Source organism: Varanus komodoensis, unplaced genomic scaffold (assembly GCF_004798865.1).
Source record: "Varanus komodoensis strain SLA01 unplaced genomic scaffold, ASM479886v1 scaffold33, whole genome shotgun sequence".
NCBI lineage: Eukaryota > Metazoa > Chordata > Lepidosauria > Squamata > Varanidae > Varanus > Varanus komodoensis.
Genome location: NW_025335817.1, coordinates 168,593 through 192,564, shown reverse-complemented (window position 1 = coordinate 192,564; position 23,972 = coordinate 168,593). Strand labels below are relative to the sequence as shown.

The window sequence follows — 23,972 nt, the reverse complement described above, 5'->3', positions numbered from 1 at the left end:
CTGCATGCTCCTCTTGCCTATTTTTCAGAATTTGATTGGCGGCAATGACTCCTCGTGCTCATCATGCGTATGGACTCATGCACGAGGGCCCCCTCCCGCTGTGTGCAGACGCCATACCAGGCAATGGGGAGAACGCACGAGGGAATAATCCCCACAGCATTTTATGCCTTTCTCCCCCTTGCAGAATGGACGCATCGTGTCCCTCTCACAAGCCCCAGCAGGGTTCATCGCCCTCCTGGATCTGATTCCAAGATGGCCCGTCCGCCTTTCTGTTTGTCTCTTTCACACACAAATATGAGATTCTTTTCTTGCTTGGAATCCGAGGAATCCACTCTCTCACCCACACCCGCAGCGGAGGACGTGGGCTTGACGCCTCTGCAGAAGGAAGAGTGCCTGAGCTTCATCCAAAGACGGCTGGAGTTAAAGAGCCGCGCAATCCACCCTTTTGCTGCTGCTGCTGCTGCTGGATCCTACCAGAACCGGCTCTACCATGAGGCAAAACCTGGCAGATTTGTCCATTAAGTGTTTTGCATTTTGCTCCCAGTTGTGTGTTTGTTCTGATCAGCTCCGCCTCTTAGCAGCTGCACGGGAGACAAAGCGTATCACGGTTTTCTCCATGCTGAGAATCACTGCCCTGACTGAATTGGGCCAGTGCAGATGAGCGATGATTTGGTTTCAGTTTGGTTTTTTGCAGTTCTCACATTTTGGTGAGAAAAATCATGAGGTTTTTTTTTTTTTTTTGAAGCATTTGAATTGCGAGAAAGCAAAATGGTCAGATTTGCTCATCCCCGTTTCAGGCAGCAGATGCGAGGGTACAGCAGCAAGAGATTTGGGGGCAGAGCGATAGCTACACGTCTGCAAGACCTTAACTCGTCTGCTGTCTTCAGATCAGTGGTGAAGAAAGCTGTTTCTGTCAGGCCAAGTGGCTTGTGTGTGCAAAACTCCAAGGAGGGGAGCCCACTAATTTGTCTCAGGCTGCAGACTATCTTGGACTAGCCTGCTCTTGGTTCAGAATCCGCATCCCGGTGTTCGTATCTGAAGAGCTGCATGGGACAGGCACCTTGGGCCACAGAGCTTGGCACTGCTATGGGGGCTGGAAAGCTACGGAGAAGTTCTGACCTCGGGGCCAGGGGCCAGGAGGACTTGCTCTTGGCATGAGAAGAGCTGGCCTGGGAAGTTTCTCTTGTGGGGGACAGAGAACTTTTCTGGAGCAGTGGAAGAACTTGACCCACACGTTAGATTTCCAAAAAGAGAAGTAACAGCATATTTTGCGTTCCTGCTCCATCCTGGCCCTATTTTCTGTAGAGTTTGGTTTTGAGGAAATGCATTTTCAAGTGAGCATTTGCGGGATGCAGGATGCTAACCGTTCCCAGCTTGTGAGTCAGTTGAGCTTTGCAGGGCTAAGAAACAGATGAGACATGCGACAATTTGAGGTTCTTCCAGCCTTTCTCTAGAAGTAGAAATTGTTTAAAGCAAGGGTGGACAACATGTGCCCCCCCCAGACCTTTTTTATGCCCCTCACCTTTGCTTCTGCCACCATTCCAGCAGTGTGGAGGCAAAAGCTGACATTTCTCTTCTAGGTGAAGTCCGTGGCGAGAACAGGCAAAATGGGAACCAGCACGAAACACATTTGTGCATGAAAACAACTACTTACACTGGTTTAAAGAGAACGAGTCCCTTTTTCGCTGCCCTGCAGCTGAATTTCGGCTGCAGATTCTGTGCCATTGCAGTGGCACTGTTGGTGTCCAGGACGGTGAAGTCCCTGGTGGGTTCTCGGGGGAAGAAGGGCTTTTCATAACTTTTTGATTTTATTTATTTATTTCTTTGGAGTTTTTTTATGCCGTCCCATCGCTTAAAGCCTTAAATAATAGAGCACATTCTTCAGGAGATGTGAGAAATCTGTTTGAACACAGTAAATATTTATAAATATTTTCCTTCTCTTTCCATAAAAAGAATAAGGAGGCATTATTACGCAGGGAAGGCTGACTGGCCAGGTACGTGTTCCACATTCACAGGAATCCGGAGTACCAAGGAAATGCAACCCAGTTGGAAACAGGAAAAGACTATCAGGGTGTGTGAGTTCCCCCAGCAATGGCCACTTGGCACAGCAGGACCATTCGTTTACATTAACAGCTAAACAGGACAAAGGCTTTCGTCAGAAGTAATCCGCTCCTTGCCTCTCGCCAGCCAAGTCTGATTGCGGCAAATTTACGCAGCTTCAGTTTTTACATGGCAGTTTCATGCTGAAGTCTCTTTTGGCCGAAGTGTGCAACTTTCTGCTCTGACTGTCTGAGCATGTACAGAGTGCCTTTCTTTTACCTGAGGACTGAGGGCCGCCTGTCAGGCAGCGACATCAGGAGCAATGCCTCCTTCCAGTCAGGGTGCCTGCAGAGCCCTGAGCCATGATGATTGTTTTAAAAACACACACACTCCAACAATGTGGTCCTAAGGATGACCACACATCTGTATGCCCATTGACTTCAATGGGACGCAGGCATGCTCGCGATTGCAGCCCGTGGTCTGCCCTGAAGTCCCTTGACAGCATGTCTGACTTAACAGCTTCTTTTGCTCCTCTTGCCTTCTTCAGAGTAACCTGCTTGGGCCTAGCTGATTCCAGCCATTGCCAGAAACCCCTGAATGAAAACACGGTCTCGGGTTGAGGGGTACCGAAGGATGGAGACCCCTGAAATCTCTGACTGCCTCTCTCTGCACTCGCAGCTTGCATAACACATGCGTCTGCCGCAGGAACTAACACCCAGCTGTTGGTATAAAGTTTCACTCCAGTCCTTTTCACACAAGCCGGCCGCTAAGCCCAGGAAATTCCCTTCTCTGCGGCCAGCATTTCTGGATTGGCAGAAGGGAGCTGGCTTTAGGTAACAGCCACCTGATAACCTTTCTAGATGTCCAACAGGTGGCAGGTGACCCATCAGCCTTTCAGAGGGGAACAAACGCAAGTTATTTAAGATACGGCTTCCTTCTCCGATTTACATGGAGCTTTTCTGCAGAGCACAAAAGCCACCGTACAGTAATTCCTCTCTCTCTCCTTTCCTGGCACATCCTTGTAACTTGGATCATCAGGTGAGGTTGGGCCGGGGTTAGATTCCCAAGATGAAAGGTGCAGAGCAGGGCCCTGTGTCACAGCTGGGGTTTTCCCTTCTCATATTCCAGGCCACAGACATTTCCTTTGTGAAAGTTCTTCATTCACCAAAGTATATCCAATAAACTCAAGCACCACGCAATGAATTGCTTCTCCAAGACCGATGCTTTCAATGTGCTAAGCTTTTGATGGTAGCGATCTCCCTGTAGACCTCTGGCAAGGACAAGCCTTGGTCCCTGGCAAGGAGCGAGGCTGAGAATCTGTCTAGTACAAAGTCACACCATGTATTTAAATATCACCCACTTGGCTTGGCCCGAACCTACTTTGCCCGAGTGGCAGGCACAATCCATGTGCTGTTATTTTTTATGTTCGTCTGAAGATCTTCTTGAAAGTGGCAATTTAAGGGACTGCAGCTGACAACACGGTCTGTGTGGACATGGTTAAAATGATTGCACATGGACTTGCCCAGGAATTGGCAATGCTGACTGGACATTTGGGGACAGACTGGAGTTTGTTGCTACAGAATCTGTAAAATGAGGACGAAAATCTCTTGAGTTTCCTGTGGCTAAGCAGTCCATTGGTAGGATACACTGGAAATTCCGGTCGTTTCAAACAGCTTTACTTGGGGGTGAATTGCCCTCAATGAATACAAGCCAAAGGAATTTGAGGTTATTTGTAAACTTGTCCAGCACGTCTTTCTCCTTTCGCTATATTCATTAACATTCCCTTTACCCCAGCTGAGGAGCAGAGACAGAGCTTAATCTGAAGCAGAATGCTCTTAAGCACTGCAAAAGACCTGTTTGGAAATATGCGTGTCACACCTAACACGCGAGAGAAACACCCTGAACCTATGATCACAGAGGGTCATAACCTCACCTGCACTTCCCTGAACTAAGACGAAATCGCCCCCTGTCATTTTCCAATCATCTCCCGCCTCTTCACACTGAGGATTCATCACGGATCCAGAACTTCAGCCGAAATGTTTAGTTGTTTGGGGTGCATGTTCTTCTCTCTCAACCATAAATATAAAAATTTGGATCCTTCAATGGTGTGCAGAGGAAGGAATGTTTATGAGGTCATCTGGACGTGTCGAAGGACTCAATGGATGGAATCCACTTTTCTAGACAGCTCAGCAAGATGAGGCACCCAAGTGAGGAACCTTGCCTGGGCGAGCTGTACACAGAGCTGGCAAGGCCAACAGTGGGCTGAAGAGCTGCAGTACCGCCTCTGGCCATTCCACAAGGGGGCGCTGTAGCCCAGCCCTGCTGGATCAACCACTTCCTGCTTCCTGCAGTGGAAAAACAAATTGCCCCTGGAAGCTCACCAAGGTGATTGGCAGGAAGGCATGGCTCAGCCCTCTCCTGCTCTTGGACCCGGCCAAGGGCGACTGGGACGGATGTCGCCTCTGAACCTGACAGCGACGCACTGAGGAAATCGTAGCCCCCACCCCTCTTTCCCGGGAAATTCCAGCTCCGCTTCTTTGATCCAGCCCTGCAGACGATGTGGCTGAAGCCGGTCCCACAACCACGATCTTGGCTCGCGAGCGCAGAAGGAATGCGAGCTGCACTCCAGGGACTTAATAAAGGCTTTTGCAGGGCTGGTGCTGGGGCTTGTTGACTGCTCTTTGTCTTTATTCGTGTGAGTTTTTATGACATTCCCGCTCCCCCTTTGCAAACAGCTTCGCCAGTGCAGCTGTAGGAAAAGCAGTAGCTAAATATCACAGTGCAGGCAAACAGGCAGACAGCATGTGTTGTTTTAAAGCTGGTGTAGGCTTGCAGAGATGGGAATCGGCATGGCCTGCCCGTGAGGAGGCCTTTTCCTGCGTGCTGTGGTCACTCATTCTGCCTGATTCTCCTTCGTCCACGCTGCTCGGTTCATCCAGAGCTTCCAGCCTCCTCCAGCAGCCAATCCCAATCCTAACCCTCCCCGCAGGGTGGAGGAGCAAAGCCAAGGGAGATGCCTTCTGTACACTGGGACGTTCTATTTTCTGCTTTTTCTAGAAGATCAGAAACTTCCAGAAGCATCTGAACAGGACAGACTCTGCTGCCACTCAGAAGTGGCACTGTTTGCTGTGACAGAGGTGAAGGGTAAAGCTGGATGCTCGGCAGATTGCTCTGGGCAGTGTCTTTGCCACCTTCACCACAGCTAGCTAGCCTTCAAGGCCCATTTGCACCTCCGTCTGTCCCCTTCTCCCAGAGGGAAGAGCCTGGAAGCTGCCTGGAATCACTGCCTTCCAGCAGCTGGACCCAAGACTGCTCACAAAACTTCTGTATATCCCTAGCCTCATTTGACTTTCCTGTTTGCAAGTTGATTCAGGAGTTCCGCCTGGCTGAAAGGCAAGGAGGAAAATCCTCTGAGGTACACAAATTCCCAGGTGGAGGTCCAGGTATATGTGGAGCTTGGGCATGGCTCCTTAGAGCTGTCCACAAGCCTCACTTTCCTCTCCCTCCTCATCTTCTCTCTGCATCCGATCTGCCATCACAAACAGCCAGCATAACTGGGCACCGGTCAAGGTGCACTTCCAGCAGAGGGCCACAGACGAGAGCCCCCTGCTGCTCCTTCACCTGCCTCCTGCTCTGGCCCAGACAACAGTGGTGGTGAGAAGGAGGAGAAGTCAGTTCTTGCAGACTTTCTCACTGGCGCTTTGCCTGCCAAGCAAGCATGTGGCAGTGGTGAGGAGGCGAACATGAGGTGCAACTAGGGACTCGGTAGTGAGAAGGAGGGCTCACTGAGGAAGGGAGCCTTGCCCACGGACCCCCAGGAACCTGGAGCTGGCATCGATCCTGAAGCTAGTGGCTGCAGCAGATAGCAGCTTTCTGGACTGAGAGGCTCCACCCTGCCTCGTTCAGCGGTGGCGCAGGCGACAGCTCCTCCCCCTTGCAGCTACCCCGGGTTTCCCACTGCCTCTTCTGTCTTTTTTCCTTTCCAGAGGAAAGTCCATGAAGAAAGAAAAGCCGGAATAGCTGCACCAGGCCCTTTGACTGCTGGTTCGAGATGTCCATCTTGGACTTGGATCCTTGGCCTGGGTTCAGGTCTCTGTTCAGCCATGAAGTTTGTTTTCTGACCTTTGGCGAGTCATTCCTTCTTGGTCTCGCTGGGCTGCTGCGAGCACGAAACACGATCGCCCCAGTGAAGCAGTTTCTTCCCAAAGGCAAACGCTTGCTCTGTTATGCAACGCAGAGATGCGTAGGGAGGTCGCTGAGCCTCACATCTGGAGGACCGATTCTTCCGCAGTTCCAGCCAGTGCCCCCAGGGGGCTTGGACGGTCGTTGCAGGGAATTTCCACTGAATCGCAGCAGTCGCTGGTGCAGGATTAACTTGGCTATTTGAGCAATTGCTTGTGGAAAGAAGCATATCCCTGGAATGGCTAAATAATGGTGTGACCTGCAAATATTCTGGCAGGTGTTGTTACACTCATGCCCAATTCGAGGAGTGCTGGACTCGAGGGAACCTGGACCTGAGCTAGCATGACTCTTCTTATGCTCTTATGACTACAGCTTCCCCAGTCCCCGGACAATATGGATCGGGGATGATGGGCGTGGTACTACAAAATATCTGGAGGGCACTGGGGAAATCGTGAATGTCAATGTCGCTCTGTTGTAAACACAGCACCCCATTGAGAGTGTTCACAGGACCACATCGTTTAAAAATAATCTACTTTATTTCAACATTCTTTACAAAGTTGGTCAACTTGTTATAAATATCCTATCAGTGTGAAGCGACATTTGATAGACTTTTCTTTTTTAAAATAAACAACATACAAGGTTATGGCTACCGAAACCAGTCCTTTCCCAGATATCCTGGAATTGTATTCTCTGTGCACTCAAAACAATCCATGGTCTACTCTAGATGGGGCAGCGAGTGGAGCTACAGATCTTTGGACTTCAACTCCCAGCATTCTTGACCCCTAGCCATGTTGGCAGGTGCTTATGGGAACTGAAGTCCAAAATAGATCTACCTTCTGCTACCCCAGAGGAGCAGTTCATTGTCATTTATGTTCCATATGTACTTGGAAGACAAAGCACAACCTCTTGAGACCTGGAGGATTTCCTGGCAGCAGAAGGAAAAGAAAGGAATGTGTTTCTGCTTTCCCGGTTTGAGGAGCAGAGCCAGCTTGCCCGTCATTGATGGCCGTGCTGGTAGAAAAGATGGCGGAGCACCAAGAATTAAACTGAAAGGAAGAGTCCCCTGGGTTTCCTTAGAATGATCAGATTGTAGATCCTTTCATTTGGAAGGACCTTTGGAGATCATGAGGTCCAATCCCTGCTCAGTGCAGGATCTGCATTGATTGATTGATTGATTGATTGATTGATGTGTTTATTTTGCAGCCCACCTTTCTACCCAGGAAAATGGCACTCAAGGCAGTTTACACTCATAAATAAAACTTGAATAAAACAATGCACGGAGACACGAAAAAGCACAGCAGTAAAGGGACGGGGGCAGCATTCAATCCAACAGACCACCTGCACCACCCCCTGACAGAGGACCTCTCCCTAAATACCTCCACTGAAGGACAGCTCACCACTTCCCAAGGCTAGGAGCACGTTTCTCCCGAGGCTGAACAGAAATGCACTTCCTTGCCAGTTCCACTCACTGATTCTCGTCCAGCCCTCTGCAGAGGCCACATTTGCTGTGCCTTCTTCATGAAAGCCCTTTAGATATCTGAACGCCACTTTGGGCTCTCCTTAATCTTCTCTTCTTCAGGCTCTGAACGTACCCAGGTTGTTCAACCAATCCCTCACAGGGGCTTTTGCCTTAGGACACCTCACCTGGCAACCCACCTTATGTCAGAATGTTGCCTGAATTGATTGGTTGTCTCAGAAGTAAAGGGGCTGCGGACTTGCCTTGTTTAATGCTGGCTAACACTCAGCAGGTGGCCTGGAATTTCGACCGACACGCCGCAGCCTCTGGTTGGCTGGTGGCTATGGAGCTAACTAAAACTATGGTGGCAGAACAGAAAGACCTTCTCGTCCCAGTAATGCCTTCTGCAGCTCAACATTTCCCTAGCCGGTGGCACATTATTGGCTTCCACTCGCTGAACATAGAAAGGAGACTCTGAGATTGATGATGTCACACGACCTGCTTAGTTTTATTACTGGAGGAGGCAGTGAACAGAGAGGTCTATCACCTTTGATTCTGTTCTCCACGGAGCTCTTGAAGTGTGCAGGGCCAAGCTGTGCTTACTTGGGAGTAAGCCCCACTGCATTCAGTTAGACTTCTGAGCAAACATCTCAATGGCCCATCTCACAAAATGCTCAAAAGATATCTACAGAGATGGGGGGATCAGTAATGTCACGCTTTCTTTTTTCCTTAGTAGGGTAGGGTTTGGGTTTGGTTTTTCCTGGCTGGGGATCCATTTCCCAGCCTTAGACACCAGCCAGTGCCTTTTCGGAACTGCCTCGCCCTAGAGAGTTGCTTTTGGCTCCTCATGGAAATCAGTGTGAGTTACTGTTCATCTTCCAGGCTTGGAGACACATCTGGGGAAATCTTTCTGTGCATGGAGAACTCCTGCTGTGGGTTGGGCCGCATGATTCAGAATGACCCAAAGCATTCTCAAACGGCTCAGTGCTTGGCTTGTTGAAACAAACTACCCCGATGCCTTGTGCTGCTCTCACCAGCAGCGCCTGATGCCTCATTATTTAGATGCGCAAATATTTGCCTGGGAAACTGCCCCCCCTCCCCGCACACATCCTGGCAGGCTTCTCGGAATTGCCTACCAAATGGCACGTTGATCCATCTTTAGGGTCAGGCCATTTCTCAGCTACCCAAAGGTTCAGGACTGCACACGTGCTGGTAAAGATCACCAGATGTGGCCATGCCATGATCACTTCAGTGCAAGATCTAAAACGTAGCATTCTGCAATCTGCATAAATTACATTAATGTCCACGCTTTTTCTCGTTTTGCACAACTCATTCTGCAATGGTTACATTTCCCCCTTTTTGCACATCTTTGCTTTGGCATTTTCTAGTTGCAGGGAAGAGTTACGTAAGGCACTGATGCTCCACCCCTGAGCGCTGAACCATCTCATTTGGTTTCCCTTTGGATTCTAAGATTTCACATGGCCTGCATATTTTTAAGCATATTGTCACATCCCCAAGAGCTTTAGCTTTTGCTTTCTTTAGAAGAAAGCTTTGATCCTTCAGCAAAGAATCTGAGCTTTTCTATACATCTATACTGTTCTATACTCAGAACAAAAATAAAGAGCTTTGTTGGGTTCTCGCTTGTGCCATTCCAGGGGATCTCCTTGGGGCGAACCAACATCTTCTAGGAAGGCAGGTCTGGAGGAACCCAGAGAATGCAGGGACTTCCTTGCGTTCTGTGTATTGTCTCTTATACAGAGCAGCAAAAAGGAAGGAGGAGAGCAGAGGGAAGGGGTGAAAAGGCCCTTAGGCAACCACAGAGACCATGGAGCTCAACCCAGAGAGAGTTCTTCTGTTTGGTCCCTTGGCCCAGCACTCAGACCCAATACTGGCTGTTTTTCAGGGCCGGGTTGGATGTCCTACAGTACTGAAGCAGTTCTGGATCCTGCTGCCCTCCTGGGCCTGCCCCCTTTGAGTTTGGCCCTGCCTCTTTGGCCTCCAGTGTGTCAACTCTCATCAGAGGAAAGCCTTGGCTGTGCTCTGTCTTCCGGAAAGTTTCCTGGTCCACCAGCGTCCCGTTCTTGTATTTGGGGGGTGAGCCCTGGACATTGTGCTTGCCAGTCTTGTTACGCTTGTGGAGGTAGAAAAGCAAGGGGAGGATCAGAGCCAGGAGAAGGAGGATGAGGCAGATAGGAAGGATGATGCTGAACATATTGGCTTCAATGAAACCTAGCAGCGTCCCCTTTTCTGCTGGAGCTGCGCTGGTCGGCAGCCCTTGGTCTGCTCGGACTGTTGGCAGAACTCGCGGCTTGCTGGAATTCTGGCTGGGCTTCTCCGACTCTTGAGGCCGGGTCATAAATGTCTGGGAAGATGGAGTGATACTCTGGGAAGTGGGGCTGTGGCTGGCCTCATGGAGACTGGGTGCTTTGAGCAGTGTCACTCCGTAGGACGCTGAGGAGTTGAAGGCCTCGGTGGCATAGGTCATTGACTCTGAGGCAGGAGGGATCCCGTCAGCCACCAACTCAAAGAGGAAACTGTCTTTCTGGATACCTTTCTCAGGGTCGGCCATCTCCCCTATTTCTAGGGCAACTAGCCCTCTCTCCAGGTCGTGCTGGGTGAAGGCATCAATGGGGACAGGCTGGTTCTTCAGGTCACTGGAGACATTCACAAACTGGCCGCTTCGGGGTGCTTGGAGGATTTTGAACTCTGGGACACTCTTTGTTCTGTTGGCCAGCTCACTTGCATCAAGAATGCTGGTATCGAGCTGGATAGTAGTTCCTCTTGGCCAAAGAGCCTCTTGCTGAGTTTTGACCAAGGCTTTGACCATGACATGTACCACCCCCGATATATTGACCTCTCCTGATGTGGCAAGGAACTGGAATTCATCTTCAGAGGAGGCAAACTCTGTAAAACTGAAGGTCACTTCTCCATCATCCACCTGATTCTGTGAAAATTCTGTCACAGTCTTTCGGTTGACCTCGACCTGGCCAAATTGTGGTTCCTTGATAAGCCTATACAGTGTATTTTGGTCTGGTTGGTCAAGAGACCCAAGAAGGTGATTGTGGGAGATTGAGGCCTGGTTCAAACCCTGTTGTATCTCCAAAGTGGTCTGATCTGTTGCCCAAGTGAAAGCTGGGAGAACCATTATTTTCAGAGAGGTGAAGATGCTCGGGTTGTTTCCATCACTAATGGCAAGGTCTATGGTTCCAGCAGAGCTAGTTCCATTGGCAATGAACATTAAGTGTCCCGCATTGATGTCTGCTTGAGTAAACTGAGTTATAGGCGTCTGCTTATCATGGACGTTGATCACAAAGCCGCCTGGTGACCCAGAGAGGATGTCATACTTGATTTCTTCAGGGGAGCTGTCAGGGTCCTTGACATTCAACTGTTCTTGGGAGAGTGCAATGGAAGAACCTTGGAGGACCTGCAGAATTTGTCCTTTGCTGACCAGCCGTGGTGACCTCTCATTACTGTCACTCACTGTAATGTTGAAAATTCCAGAAATGACAGATTCCTTTTCTTTTTCTGGGGGTTGAATAGATCCCACAGTGTTGTGTCGGAGCCAGGCACTAAATCTGAAATGATCATCCAGGGTTCCAGACCCGTGGTGGGAATATTCCAAGCCACCTGCAAGAAGGTCAGACTGCAGGAAATAGGGATGCTTTCTATCCACGGGTCCATCGGGGACAGACAGGGTCCCATAAGTGGGTAGCTCTGTAATAAGGAATACCACGTTATACGATGCTCTTTCAGAATCTGGTTCTCTGCTGAGGAGGTTGGAAGCATCCAATAACGAGACATTGATCACAGCACTTTGAGCTTCTGGAACAGTGAGGCCTGAAAGACAAGGAAGGAAAACCATTGTGAAGCTTGTCCCTGTGCGTTCCTTCACAACAGAACTCTAACTAGATACACATGCAGTGTGCGTGATTCTGCCTCACCCTTGTTTCTCCACAGCCGAGTAGTGAGCTTGGGACAGCTGGCCTGGAATGATATGGATGCTCTGAGGTCGTATGGGTCCGTGATCGTGGAGGGAGAAGAAATTTGGAACTGGAAACCATCCTCAAGGATCCAAAAAGGCTCTGATGGCATTTCATGCTGATAGAATATTGATCCAGCATCCACCTGTTTGCACATGAGTAAGAAGAGAAATTATGATGGAAGGAAACCAATAAGGTTGACATCATTTGCTTAAAAAATATATATTCTTAGGCCCTTCTTGTCAGAGCAAGCCTCAGAGGTACACCTGGCACAGTCTAGTGGGACAACCTCCTAGATAAGTATGCATAGAATTGGAGCTTGTTTTGCATTTGGTCCTCACAAGTGGGACCCAACAAAAGTTGCACTGTGGAGTACTTCCTTGCTCCGGGTTCCAGCCATTCCATTCCATTCCCCCAGCCAGGCGAGTCAGAAGTTGGGAATCCAATCCCCGGTTGGATTTCTGTAACACGCTCTACGTGGGGCTGCCCTTGAAGACAGTTCGGATACTTCAGATGGTGCAAAATAGAGCAGCCAGGTTGCTGACGGGGAGTGGGTGTTGTTCTCATATAGTCCTCTACCAGCTTCACTGGCTTCCCATCGAAGTCCAGGCTCAATTCAAGGTGCTGGTTATTACCTATAAAGCCTTTAACAGCTTGGGACCTGGCAACTTAAAGGAATGCCTTCTTCCGTATTTGCCCCCTTGCCCCCTGAGATCGGCAGCAGAAGTCCTTCTCTGGGAGCCCTCCCTGAAGGACATTAGGAGGGTGAGTACCCGGAGGAGGGCCTTCTCTGCGGTGGCGCCCCATCTCTGGAATGCGCTCCCCAGAGAGGTCCGCCTGGCACCGTCATTATTTGTTTTTCGGTGCCAGGCTAAGACCTTTTTATTTCAACAATATTTCAAAAACTTTTAATATTAGCCATATTTGTTTTAATCTGCAGCCAGGGTGGATCTGGAATTTTATTTGTATCATGTCTCATATTATTATTCTTGTGTATTTATGTAAGCCGTCCTGAGGCTCTGCGAAAGGACGGCATAGAAATATTCTAAATAAATAAATAAAGCTCGGAAGGGTTGTTCAGAACATCTGGAGGACACCAAGCTGGAACATTTGTCAGCCCTGAGTTAAAAAGCAAAGCCGCCTCTAGCAATGTGCACGTTTTCTCTTCCCGCTGACTTAAACCAGCCCCATCACGTCTTCAGGAATACAATGCAGATCGCTTGGGATGCTCTGCTGTCCTTTGTAGGTGCCTGGGGGTGTCCTGAGCTGAAGAACCTTCGATCGGGTCCACTGGGTGAAGAAGCATCCTTGGCCAGCCGCACAGCGCTCTACCACTGATCGAAGGCAAGGTCATCTAGAAAGGAGGCACATCGAAGGAGGAATGCTCTCTAGCCCTACCTCTGCCTGGGTGAAGTTCTGAAGTTCTCCACCAGCCTCGCCCTTCTGGATGTTCAGCAGCTTGCCAAACCGCGGCGGCTGCTTGATGATGTAAAATAAGGACTGGCCCTCTTCGTTGTCATTGGTCATTGCTTTCAGGTTCTGGGTTCTTATTGGCTGAGAAGAACCTTTAAAAGGAAGTGCAAATAAGTGCTTGTCATTCGAGAGAACTGCCTGGCGCTGACACTTTATTCTTTTCGGTGCCAGACCAAAACCTTTTTATTTTCCCAACATTTTAAGGTTAGACTGTGTGATTTTAATTGGGGTTTTGTTATACAGAACTGATGCTGTGCTTTGTTTTATTGTAAGACCATCCCTAGACTATTTGGTCGTGGACAGTACAGAAAAGTTTAAAATAACACAAGCAAATAAATGCATAGGGTGTGAGGAATGTTTTGCCCTAGATTTCGCACATAAAGAAAAAGAGCACGGATCTCCACAGTCACACTAAGATAAATCTCTAACATACAGCAGGAAGAAAACCTTTGCAAGCTTAAACCAGAATAAACCCAGAGCAGATTTTAAGGGAGGGAGTCCAGTCTAGTCTTCCCCTGCTGTGCTTGGTTCATATATGCATGGAGTTGTGCATTTATTTTTTGTGATTCTGGACCTGCAATTCCAAGTGGAAGAGTCTGGATGTGCATTTAGCATGCTCCGATGTGTCCCAGAAGTCTCGGGAGTATCCCAGAAGCCTAGAGAGGACTACCACTCCCCAGGCAAATATCTAGGCTGCCTCCAATGGAAATTTCCCACCCGTTTTTTAATGTCCCACACCCTGATGGGGCAAATTTGCTCCTTGCAGATAGCATACCTGGGCACACAGTCAGATCTTGCTTGTTCTCCAGAGTAATGACCACTTTCTTTTGGGCCTTCACAGAGAAGAAGTGTCCAGGCGACATGTTCTCTCCATCAGACACGTCAAAGGAAAACCCTCCATCCAGAGGACCTGTGGGAAGGTCAACAATGGGAAAGTAGGCTAAGGCTGGCATGCAGGGGGAAATTTCTACACCAACATCTCCTGACTTTGCCATGACTACTCACGCATCACCCACGAAGAGGAGAAAAGAAGACCAGATATGCACACAATTCCATATGCGAAATGGAAGCCAATATAAAAATAATGCTGGTCACAGGGGTCAGCTTTCTCAGAGATCTCTTCACGAATACCTACACACACACACACACACACACACACACACACACACACAAACTGACGACTCAGGAATGTGCAGACTCAAGGTCAACAGTCTTACGGCGAGTTCTTGGAAGGAAACAACGCCTGTCTTTTCAATTTCCTGAGCCTTCACCTCTCTAGTCCAATGGATCATTTTGGATGCTCTCCAGTTTTGCATTGCATGTTGGGAAGAATCCAACAGGGTGTTTATGGCTCTGCTGATTCTTTTCCATGCATCAGTTCCTTCCACAAATGGTGGTTCTGGCTGATTTTGTCATGGAAGCCGGACCAGTACCTCCCCCAAGGGAGAAGAACAATGTCTAGAGGAAACCCCCACAAGAGTGTAAATGCAGTTTCTGGAAGGAAGCAGGACTGCCTTTCCTCCTTTCAGAAATGAGCATGGATGTTCACATTTTGGATTGCCCAGAAACTGCTAACTGGACAGTACACAACAGAATGAGTGGAGAACAAAGGAATCTGCAGGGACAAAAATACCGGGTTGGATTCTGCCCTAAGGGTTACCTGACAACCTCAGGTCCCATCTCTCCCTTCTTAAAGGGGGTCTTTATCTTCAAACTGGACTTGGCGAGTGAAGACACCTTCTGAGAGAGGACAGTGCTCTGGGGAAGACCTTTCTTCCCAGTGCTGCCAGTCTGTGGACACCTCTTCTGGGCAGGACCAGGTTTCTTGTCCTTCTTGATTTTAATTTTATCGCTTAAGATGGTTTGTCCCTATTATTTTTAGCTTTCTGCAAGGGGACGTCCTGCCCTCCACCACTACCAACGCTGGAGTCCAACAGGGTGTGTCTTTGCTTTATTTTGGAGCTCAGATCCCACCTCTACCCTCTGCTGAGGTTCTTGGCCAAATTCCTGCTTCTTCAGTCCCACCAATTGCCTTGTGTGTGTTTCGGGATGTTGTGCTCACCATGGTGCCCTGCGGTGCACCATGTTTGATCCCCTTGCCATGGTGCCAGATGTATCAGCTGACCCCAAAATTTTGGGCACTCCTGGCTCAATACTGAGCCAAGATGAACCAAAGGTCTGATTTGGTATGAGGAATTGTTCTGTGTTGTCCGTCCTCTCTGCATGGAGCACCCCCTCTTTCGGTTACAAACCTTCATGGACAAATTGAACCGTCCGGTTGTTGATCTGGGCCTGGGTGAACCGCTGGACGACGTTCCCCGCTGACAACACAATCTTCCCATTGAGCGGAGTCCTGATGGAATAAACCACTTCTTCTGGAGGGTTGTCCTCATCCTCGCTTCGGAGAAGGTCAGGAGTAATTTCTGCTGTGCCACCTTCTTGGATCTGGCAGGAAGGGTCAATAAACCAGAGGAATGAATCACTAGATGCCCACCAAAGGTGCTCCTGAATCACATGTGGAGATCCTCAAGCAAGACCCTGGTTCTGGTCCCACTGCTGTAGAAGTGTGATGGATGGACACACGAAGGAGAGCATGCTCCCAAAAGAAAATATGGATGAATTTGTGTTGCCCCAGGACTCACACCAAGACACCCCCCTTGGGCCTTCCTCCTCACCCCACACTCTCATCTCTCCTCTTCTTGGGCTAGGTCTTTCCAGCAGCTTTGCTGGAAGATGACTTGGTCCACCCCCCTCATCGCTTGATCTCACCCCTTCTTTGTGTCTAGTCGTCTCTGGAGGGTGTGCGTGCCCTTAGGTTGACTTGCTTTTCTGGCTCACTCCGGGAGTGGGCTAAAAACACTTTGCATCAAATAAATAGATAAACATGGCAGAAGGGTTAGCTTTTCTGGTTGTATTACTCATGTTCTTGTAGGCATTTGTCCCTTACTGGTTGAAAAAGCTGAAAAGGGAATTTGTGTTTCGGTTAGAAATACAGTAAGAAAATATAAGAGTCCTAAGGGTGCAGTTGTGTGTACATTTTGGCAGAAAAAACCCGACAGTTGCTCTCATCCCTACATCCAGTTGTGTGGCTTCGACACGCTGAGGATTGCTGGAGTGTTTTATGTACAAACATGCATTCTCACTTTAATTGTCAGGGATATTTCTTTAAAGATGATTTGCCAATATTTTGTGAGTTGGTATTATCTTATCATTAAAAAAAAAATCAGATGGATTATTCCATTTTAACATGAACTATTTGCAGGCGTTTGGCTTTTGGCTTGACTTTTCATTTTGGCATCTTGACTCGATCAAATTGTCAAACGGTTGATGCTTGTTCTACATCATTTGATCATTTTTGTCAGTTCCAAGCTGCTTTGAGGAGAGTGATGCAGAAAGACTGTGCCCATTAAAAAAAAAAAAAATTCAAATGACATCACGGTTGCACCTTAACAACCAGAAGATGTAGTGTAATCTAAGCCCCACCCTGTCAGATAAATGAAATGTTGTACCCAGTTGGCAAGGTAAACAGAAATAAACACACACACACACACACACGTTCATGCCCAGCTTTGTAGAGAACACTAAAAATTCCAGTTGGTGACATTTTTACATAGTAACTGGCAGAACACAGCGATTTAAATCCCGGAATAACTTGCAGCCAGAGTAGCTAAAGCAAGAGAAGTTTTTTAATGGTAATTTATTATGTGCTATTGTATTTCAATGTATTTTATCGTGTTGTAAGCCGCCCCGAGGTTTCGGCAAGGTGCGGCATAGAAATGTTATTATAATAATAATAAATAATAAAAAGTTAGCCTTGAATCCTCCAAACATTTGGGGCTACAACACCTACAACTCCCAGCCAGATAGCCAGGCCTGGGATGATGGGATGCATAGTTCCAAACATCTGACCAGGACTTGGCTGTAATCCCTGATCCATGGGAATAGCTCTGCCTGTCTTTAGCTCCTCAAACTGTTGAAGCATCTTCAAAGGCCCGCCTCCAAGAGAAACAAGGTTGGTAACGACAGCAGGGGCTTCTCAGCGCTGGCACCCTGGAAGTGCCCTCCCCGGGAAGAATTGCCTGACACCTACACAGCCATCCATTTAGCAGCAGGAAAAGGCCTTCCTTTTCTCCCACATGCTTACATTTCCATTATTATTACCATCGTTGGCCATGTTTGTACATAAAAGGTACAGGTTGCCCCTTGACGTGAAGCCAGTCATGCCTGACTCTCGGGGGCGCTGCTCATCTCTGTTTCCTGGCCGAGGGAGCCAGCGCTTGTCTGCAGACAGTCTCCGTGGCCACGTGGCCGGCATGGCTAGACACCGAGGTGCAGGAACGCTGTGACCTGCCCACCGAAGTGGCACCTTTTCATCTGCTTGCCTTTGCATACTTTCAAACTGCAAGGTTGGCAGGAGCTGGGATGGAGCAGCGGGAGCTCACCCCATTGTGCAAATTCGAACCGGCGACCTTTCGATCACCTAGCCCAGCAGCACAGCCGTTTAAACCACTGCGCCACCTGCAGTCCCCTCTGTTTATACATATTATACTGTTAAGTGAGCAATACAGCAATTCCAGAGAGGCAGTGAAGCCTCCACAGACCAGGGAAACCAGTAGGGCTGTTTTGAATTCCAGTTAGCCCAGTGGCAGACTTCGGCAGCTGGTCAGGCCTTGTTCCTCCCAGCTGCAGTCTGTTGCTTTCCAGGGTTTTGCATATTATCTTCCCACCATCCTGAAAGGCTGAACTGCCTTTCCTACGGCTTAGTTACTGGCAGTAAATACTTGAAGCCAAATATACTAATATGTGGGGCCACACCCCTTCTCCCTTGGCTCCACCCAGCGCTGGAATGCACTCACTGAACGCTTCTTTGAAATGGAATTCGGCCCTGGGGTTGACAGATGGCCGGCCTCACATCTCCTTAGATAGGACAAGAGAAAGCCTTCAAGGGAGGTGACCCCAACTGGAATCTCACTTCGTCCAGGGATTCGTCAAATGCCCGTAGTGAAGCTACTTTCTGTCAGCCTCAGTTGTCCCCATCTGTAGAATGGGTGCATAATAATGCCAACCAACCATACAGGGCTGTTGACAGGAGCACCCCGAACTATTTATTTATTTAGAAATGCAAAATGTTTCCTTCATTCAAGCCAGTTGCTCCTCTCCTTTCCCCGCACCTGCATCTGCTAATTCTGTTTGTTCTCGAATGGCCCCAGCATTGTTGTTGCCTTTTGTCATGCAAGCTGGCTTGCAAACAGGTTATTCAGACACCAGGGCGTGTGACTCAAGGCCCAGCTGCCTTTGGCCCAAGCAGCTGCGCTTGTATTCAAACAAGGCACACCCAGTTTGTGTAGTCAGAAGCCCCACCTTGAACTTCTCTGCTTGCTCAGAGCAAACACGCCTAGATGCTGCCTTGTGTTTCTGGACTTTGGCAGCCGGAGAGCGGTCTTTGGAGGGTGCACATTCACCGAGAAGCTTTGCAATTTGTGTTCCCCCTTGGTGACTTCTCTGCCCTTTCTGCCGGAGAATCCAGAAGAAGAAACTCCTAAGCTGGAGCCAGAAAGGATGGCTTTTGCCCCCTCCTTCTGCTCTAGCTGCTTGGGTCAGTCATGCTCACAGGATTTAGTCGGACCCTTCCAAAGATCTGCAAGGAAGGTGCGGGAGATCTCTTGCGGAAGAAACAGGACATTTTGTTTACAGTCTCCAGTAGCCTTCTGGTGGGATCCCAGTTTTGAGAAACTGCTAAGTCTTTGCTTCCATGGTCCGCTACCCAAAATGAGGGCTGGCCTGGAGTTCTGCTTGCCTGGAGTGAAAGACAAGATGGGGCTCCAGTTCTAGGGTGTCCAAGTCCTACTCCACAGAGGACAGTTTGCCATGCTATGGTGCCCCTTCTGGAGGGCCTCTTTTCAGCCTCACTCCAGATTAACAACAAGGCCTTGAAGATCTGCACTGGTTCTGAAACTCAGTAGGTGACCATGGACCGGTCTTGCGCTCGCTCTCTCTCCTTCTGCCTCAGTCCACCCCTTTTTTACCAGACTGTCATGAAAATGGCCAGCGGAGTGGGTGTGGGTGGGAGGTGGGACATATTCTCTTCCCTGAATCCTTAGCTGAAAATGCAATCTGACGAATCAAATTTTGTGGTTGAGAAATCAAGGAATTCCCACATGTGTCCTGCAAACACATTTCTTTCTGTTGACACAGCGAAAGCATCCCAGTCATGGAATGAATTGTGAAGTATTGCAAGATGAGCGCTCTCTCTCTCTCTCTCTCTCTCTCACTCACACACACACACACTTAAACAATGGAATCTCAAAACCATGACCCCCAAATGATCCAAAAAAGCATCTGTCAAACAATGAGATCATGTGTTATGACAACATCGGCCTGGTTTGCCACCAGTGTTGTGTTATCTTCATGATAATTTTCTTTGTTTATTTTTCTTCTGTCTCAAGAGCAACACGCCTTCTTCCACTCGTCTTTCCTAGTCCCATCACATCCTTTCGCCAACCTCCACTGACTTGTCCCCGGACCAGCCGGTTGGCATAAAGAATCTAATGCTCTTGGGAAGAGTTTGTTTGATGCAGTGCTGTGGAAACATCAAAGAACGCTCTGTTCTTCTGGAGCAGAGATGGGTTTATTTTTGGATTGAATGAGTGCAGTGCCCTGAAGGGAGGATGCGTGTATAAAGAAACTCCACATCAACACACTGCTGTGATGCTCTCCCGTGCTAGGAGAGTGTCCAGTCATTGTTCCCCGACAGATGCTATTCTTCACTCTGGACGGCAAAATGAGTGAAGCTCGAACTAACTGAGATTCTCTGAGTTCCACCCCAGAGTTTGGTCCTCCCCATTCCCATTTCGAATGCAGTTTTGTTGTTGCTCACAAAGGACATTTTTCTGGTTGTGTATTTAGACAGTGCCCTCAAATGTGGCAGTTTTCCCCATGGACTGAAGCATGGAAACACTTCTCCACTTTTTTTTTGAGGGGGACACACAGTTGTGTGTGTGTCTAAATCAAGTGCATTTTATGGGCATGAGATGAGCTCCGGAATGTCTCAGCATTGACTGAGAGATGTGCCAATATTTAGGAATGCAAATAAAGCCAGTTTTGGTCAAAACGTAATCCAAACCGCATGCTTGCACATCCCAGTTCTTGAGGGAGCATTACATTGCTGATTAAGTCGAGGAGGACTCTGCTGATGCTTGTGGGTCACTCCCACATCTTTTGGGTTGTCTAGTTCTCACCAGCAGCAGATAAAGGGTCAAGCTTGTGTCTGGACTGTACCACATCAGGCCTCAGGGGTGTGTTTGTGGGAAGTCGTGATGGAAGATTCCTCCATACCATGAAATCATGACCATAGAAAACTAGCATGCCAGAGAGAAAGGGACCAACCACACGCGTGATGCTTCGCCGCTGAGAGTGGTACAGTCTGTCCCAGAAATTTAGAACTGGGTCACCTTCGGAGCTCTGAGTTCTGCTGCAAGGATAGGGTAGAATCCAGGTGAAAGGTTTTGTTAATCAAGGCTAGTATTCTCAATTAGATGCACCAGGGGCTTTCTGGGGCTTTTATTCCCTGTCTGCCAGCAGGACAGGGCCACACGCCAAGAGAGTGCTTACTCCTTAAAGAGATGTAAAAAAATAGAAGCCTCTGGGATTCTGTAGTCGGAAGTTGAGAACAGACTTGTTGTTGTGTTGCCCAGGTCTGAAATGGTAGCCTGCGAGCCTTTCTTGACTTCCCTAGGAGCCAGCCACATCACACTCAGCGAGACTGACTTCCGAGGTGGCCTGCCTAAGCTTGTGGAATGCAAGCATCAGGAAGTTTCAAGCCCAGACTACAAGCTTACGCCAGAATTTTTTATCTCTGTGAGCTCAATTGCCACCGTCAGTCAGTCCTGGAAGCTAACCGGACTCATCAGATATTTTGGGTGTGTCTTTTTGAATTGCATGCATTCAGCTTAGACGTAAGATGCGTCCAATGCCTCCTTGAGGCAGAGTAACTTCTAGAGACCTGGAGCTAAACACCTGTGGAGACTGACAGGTCCGGCAGCATAGATTGGATTTTCCAACACGGCACCCCTAAACCCCAAAATAGGGACAAAGGAAGGAGAGCAATTCAATGACAGTTTGATCACATGTGGAAGCAAAAACGCGATTTGCCCTGCCAAATTATGGGCGATAGATTGAGGAGCTGAGTTAAAAAGTTGGTGGCAAGGGCTGTGGGGAGAGCAGAATTTTAAGGTAACTTCAGTGGGAAGCCCCCGGGCACATCCCGGAGACATGATTGCTGTCCTCATGACAGAAAACTACTTATTTTTAAAGGCTACCTCGAAGTTATAGGGTGGACTATATTGCCACCTCGTGGCCAAGTTTTCATCCTGCAAGGCAGAAGACGGAAAAAGTAAACCGAGAGATGCTATTTCTGGGATCCATTCTAGGAACACCAAAAAGGCTGTTTCCACCCAGTGCCCACATCTGACTCAAAGACGGGTGGAAAAACTGCACAAGAATACATCGGTTGCCCCATCTTTCCTCCACTCTGCAGCTGCCCGCAATTAACAGTTTTAACAGCTGGACCTCAGAGCTGAAATTCTCAAGGACGGCGGCTTTCAGTTCTCCTAAAATATGAGTGTGTAAGAAAAGCCCTTCTGAATCAGACCAAAGGCTGATCTAGTCCAGAATTCTGTCTTGCCACAGCAACCAGAAGCCACAGGTGCAGGAACAGGCTCTGCAACTGGTGTGCAGAAACCTTTAACAGTGCAGAAAATAATCTTGTGCGGACAAGAAGCCAAGCAAGGTCAGGCTGGGTTGAAATCTGGATGGGTGACTTATGTGGTGAGCTGCCCAAAGAGCTTTGGCTATGGGCAGTATAGAAATGTAATGCAGCAACAACACCAGCTTGAGAAATAGCCAGGGGCCGCTTCCTCCTCCTCCATGAATGTGTCTGATCCTTTTTTAAAGCCTCTCAGGTTGGTGGCCATCACCGCCTCTTAAGGAAGTAAATTCCATAGCTTGAATATGTCCTGGGTAAACAAGCACCCCTTTTATCTGTTCTGAATCTCCCACGATGCATCTTACGGGAAGAGACCATCTCCTAGTATTATGAGGGAGGCCAAAACACGTCTCTATTCCCCTTTTCTTTACACCATGGTATGATTTTATACACCGCCGTCGGGACACGGTCTTCTGCTTTCTCACCAGTTTTCTCTGCTAAACAGTCCCGCGGCTGTACTCTTTCCTCACATGGAAAGCTTTATGTCGGAGTCACACCTGCCTTCAAAATGTCCCTTGGCCACCGTAAATGCCATTTTCTGCACCTTTCCAGCCCTACAATACCCCGTTCAAGCTGCGCTGTCCAGAACGGCACACAGTATTTCAAGGGTGGCTGCCCCGTAAAACAGTTTGACTGTTGGTTCTTTCTCTAATTCTGCCCAGTTTGGAATTTGAGCTCCTCGTGGCCGCCGTGCTCTCGGTCAACATTTTAACTGAGCCATTGGCCACCAGCACCAGAGCCCTTCCTTGATCAGCTGCATGAGTTTGTTTGCTGCATTAGTAGGCAGACTCAAGAGTGACCGAAAGTCACTGGAGAGGTTTTGGGTTGTGGGGAGGAACTTTCCCTTTCCTTTTCGGTCACTCTGGGTATGTTCTGTGCTTGTCTCTCAGTGCAGCACAAAACTACTCCCTTCCCGCTGTTTTGCTCTACCTTTCATCCGAAGGATGTTTTCCCAAAGATGCTGAAGGCATCCTTGAGTTAAGCCTGAGTCGCAGTATTTGTGTGAACAACTTATCCTCTGTGCATGCATCCTTTCCCTTGGGCAGCAGAAGGAAAATGTGTTGTCCCGGTTTTGCATTTTCCTATGAAGCAGAAAATAGCCCTGATGTAAGCGATCGTCTGGCATTGCCCAACTCACAAGAGGATTCCTCTAGCAAAACAATCGGGCTAAGATGTAAGGCAATATAGGGTCAGGACAACCTGGGGCATCTTTGCTGGTCCCAGTTACTCCATCCGCCCCATGTGGATTTGGCCCTGGACGAATGTGTGGTGACATTGTCAGCGAGCAGAATTTGGGATATCATGCATAGCCCTCACCGATCAAGGCGCTCATCTGCTAAACTATTGGCCTAAGCTTGCACTTTCCCCGTTTTGTGAGCCTGGAGCCAACACAAGGTAGCTTTTGGTCAGGTCTTTCAGTGGCTGGTTTTCTGGTAATTGAATATTCCATTCAGTTCAGTAGTTTGGATCTAAAGGCAACACACTCTTTTGCAGTAGAGTAGGAGTGGCATCCGTCTGCTACTCCTTGTACTGATTTCTTTTCATCTCAGCTCAGTGGATGGAGGAGCAACAATGCCATTTAGGGAGTATAATACACCAGCACCTGCTGATCACGGTCTCTCGTTTCCCTTGCCGCTCCCCCGGGATTTCTACGTGCACTTCAGCAGGGGATCATATGCATACAGCAGCTGCTGCCGGCGTTAACACAACCCACCCAGCATTTTCTGCATGCAGAGGAGGACACAGTCCTTCCCAAACAATTCTCTCCTGAAAGAAGCGGCTTCTGTAAAAGCTACATCCGTCAAGGCCACGTGAATAGATTTGCTCCCTCTTCAAATTTTGCACAAGTTCCTTTCTTCTCCCCAAATGCTTAAAAAAATCAAAAATCAAACACCAAGTAGAGTTCTGCCAATGTGTTTGCTCAGTATTCTCTAATGTTGACTTGGTGCCAACCAACTGGATGTCTGTGAGCTGCTCCTGGCCCCGTGGCCAGTTTTGTGGGCACCCAATGACCTGGGATGCCACGGAACCTGCTCGTGCGATTTGGCAGTACGGCTGTGGCGGAGCTTCCTCTGCA

General features: G+C 48.7%; 1 protein-coding gene across 1 annotated transcript in view; it reads right to left on the bottom strand.

Moving 5' to 3' along the window:
• Positions 1–6,736: 6,736 nt before the first annotated feature.
• The window catches only part of CSPG4 (chondroitin sulfate proteoglycan 4), an 84,478-nt gene continuing 67,242 nt past the window's right edge, over positions 6,737–23,972 (bottom strand). The window contains exons 6-10 of the mRNA XM_044438564.1: positions 15,384–15,576; positions 13,907–14,041; positions 13,057–13,223; positions 11,620–11,803; positions 6,737–11,515 (exon numbers count right to left, since the gene is read on the bottom strand). Coding sequence (XP_044294499.1) covers positions 9,555–11,515; positions 11,620–11,803; positions 13,057–13,223; positions 13,907–14,041; positions 15,384–15,576 — 2,640 coding nt within the window. The 3' untranslated portion in view covers positions 6,737–9,554. The remainder of the gene's footprint in view (positions 11,516–11,619; positions 11,804–13,056; positions 13,224–13,906; positions 14,042–15,383; positions 15,577–23,972) is intronic.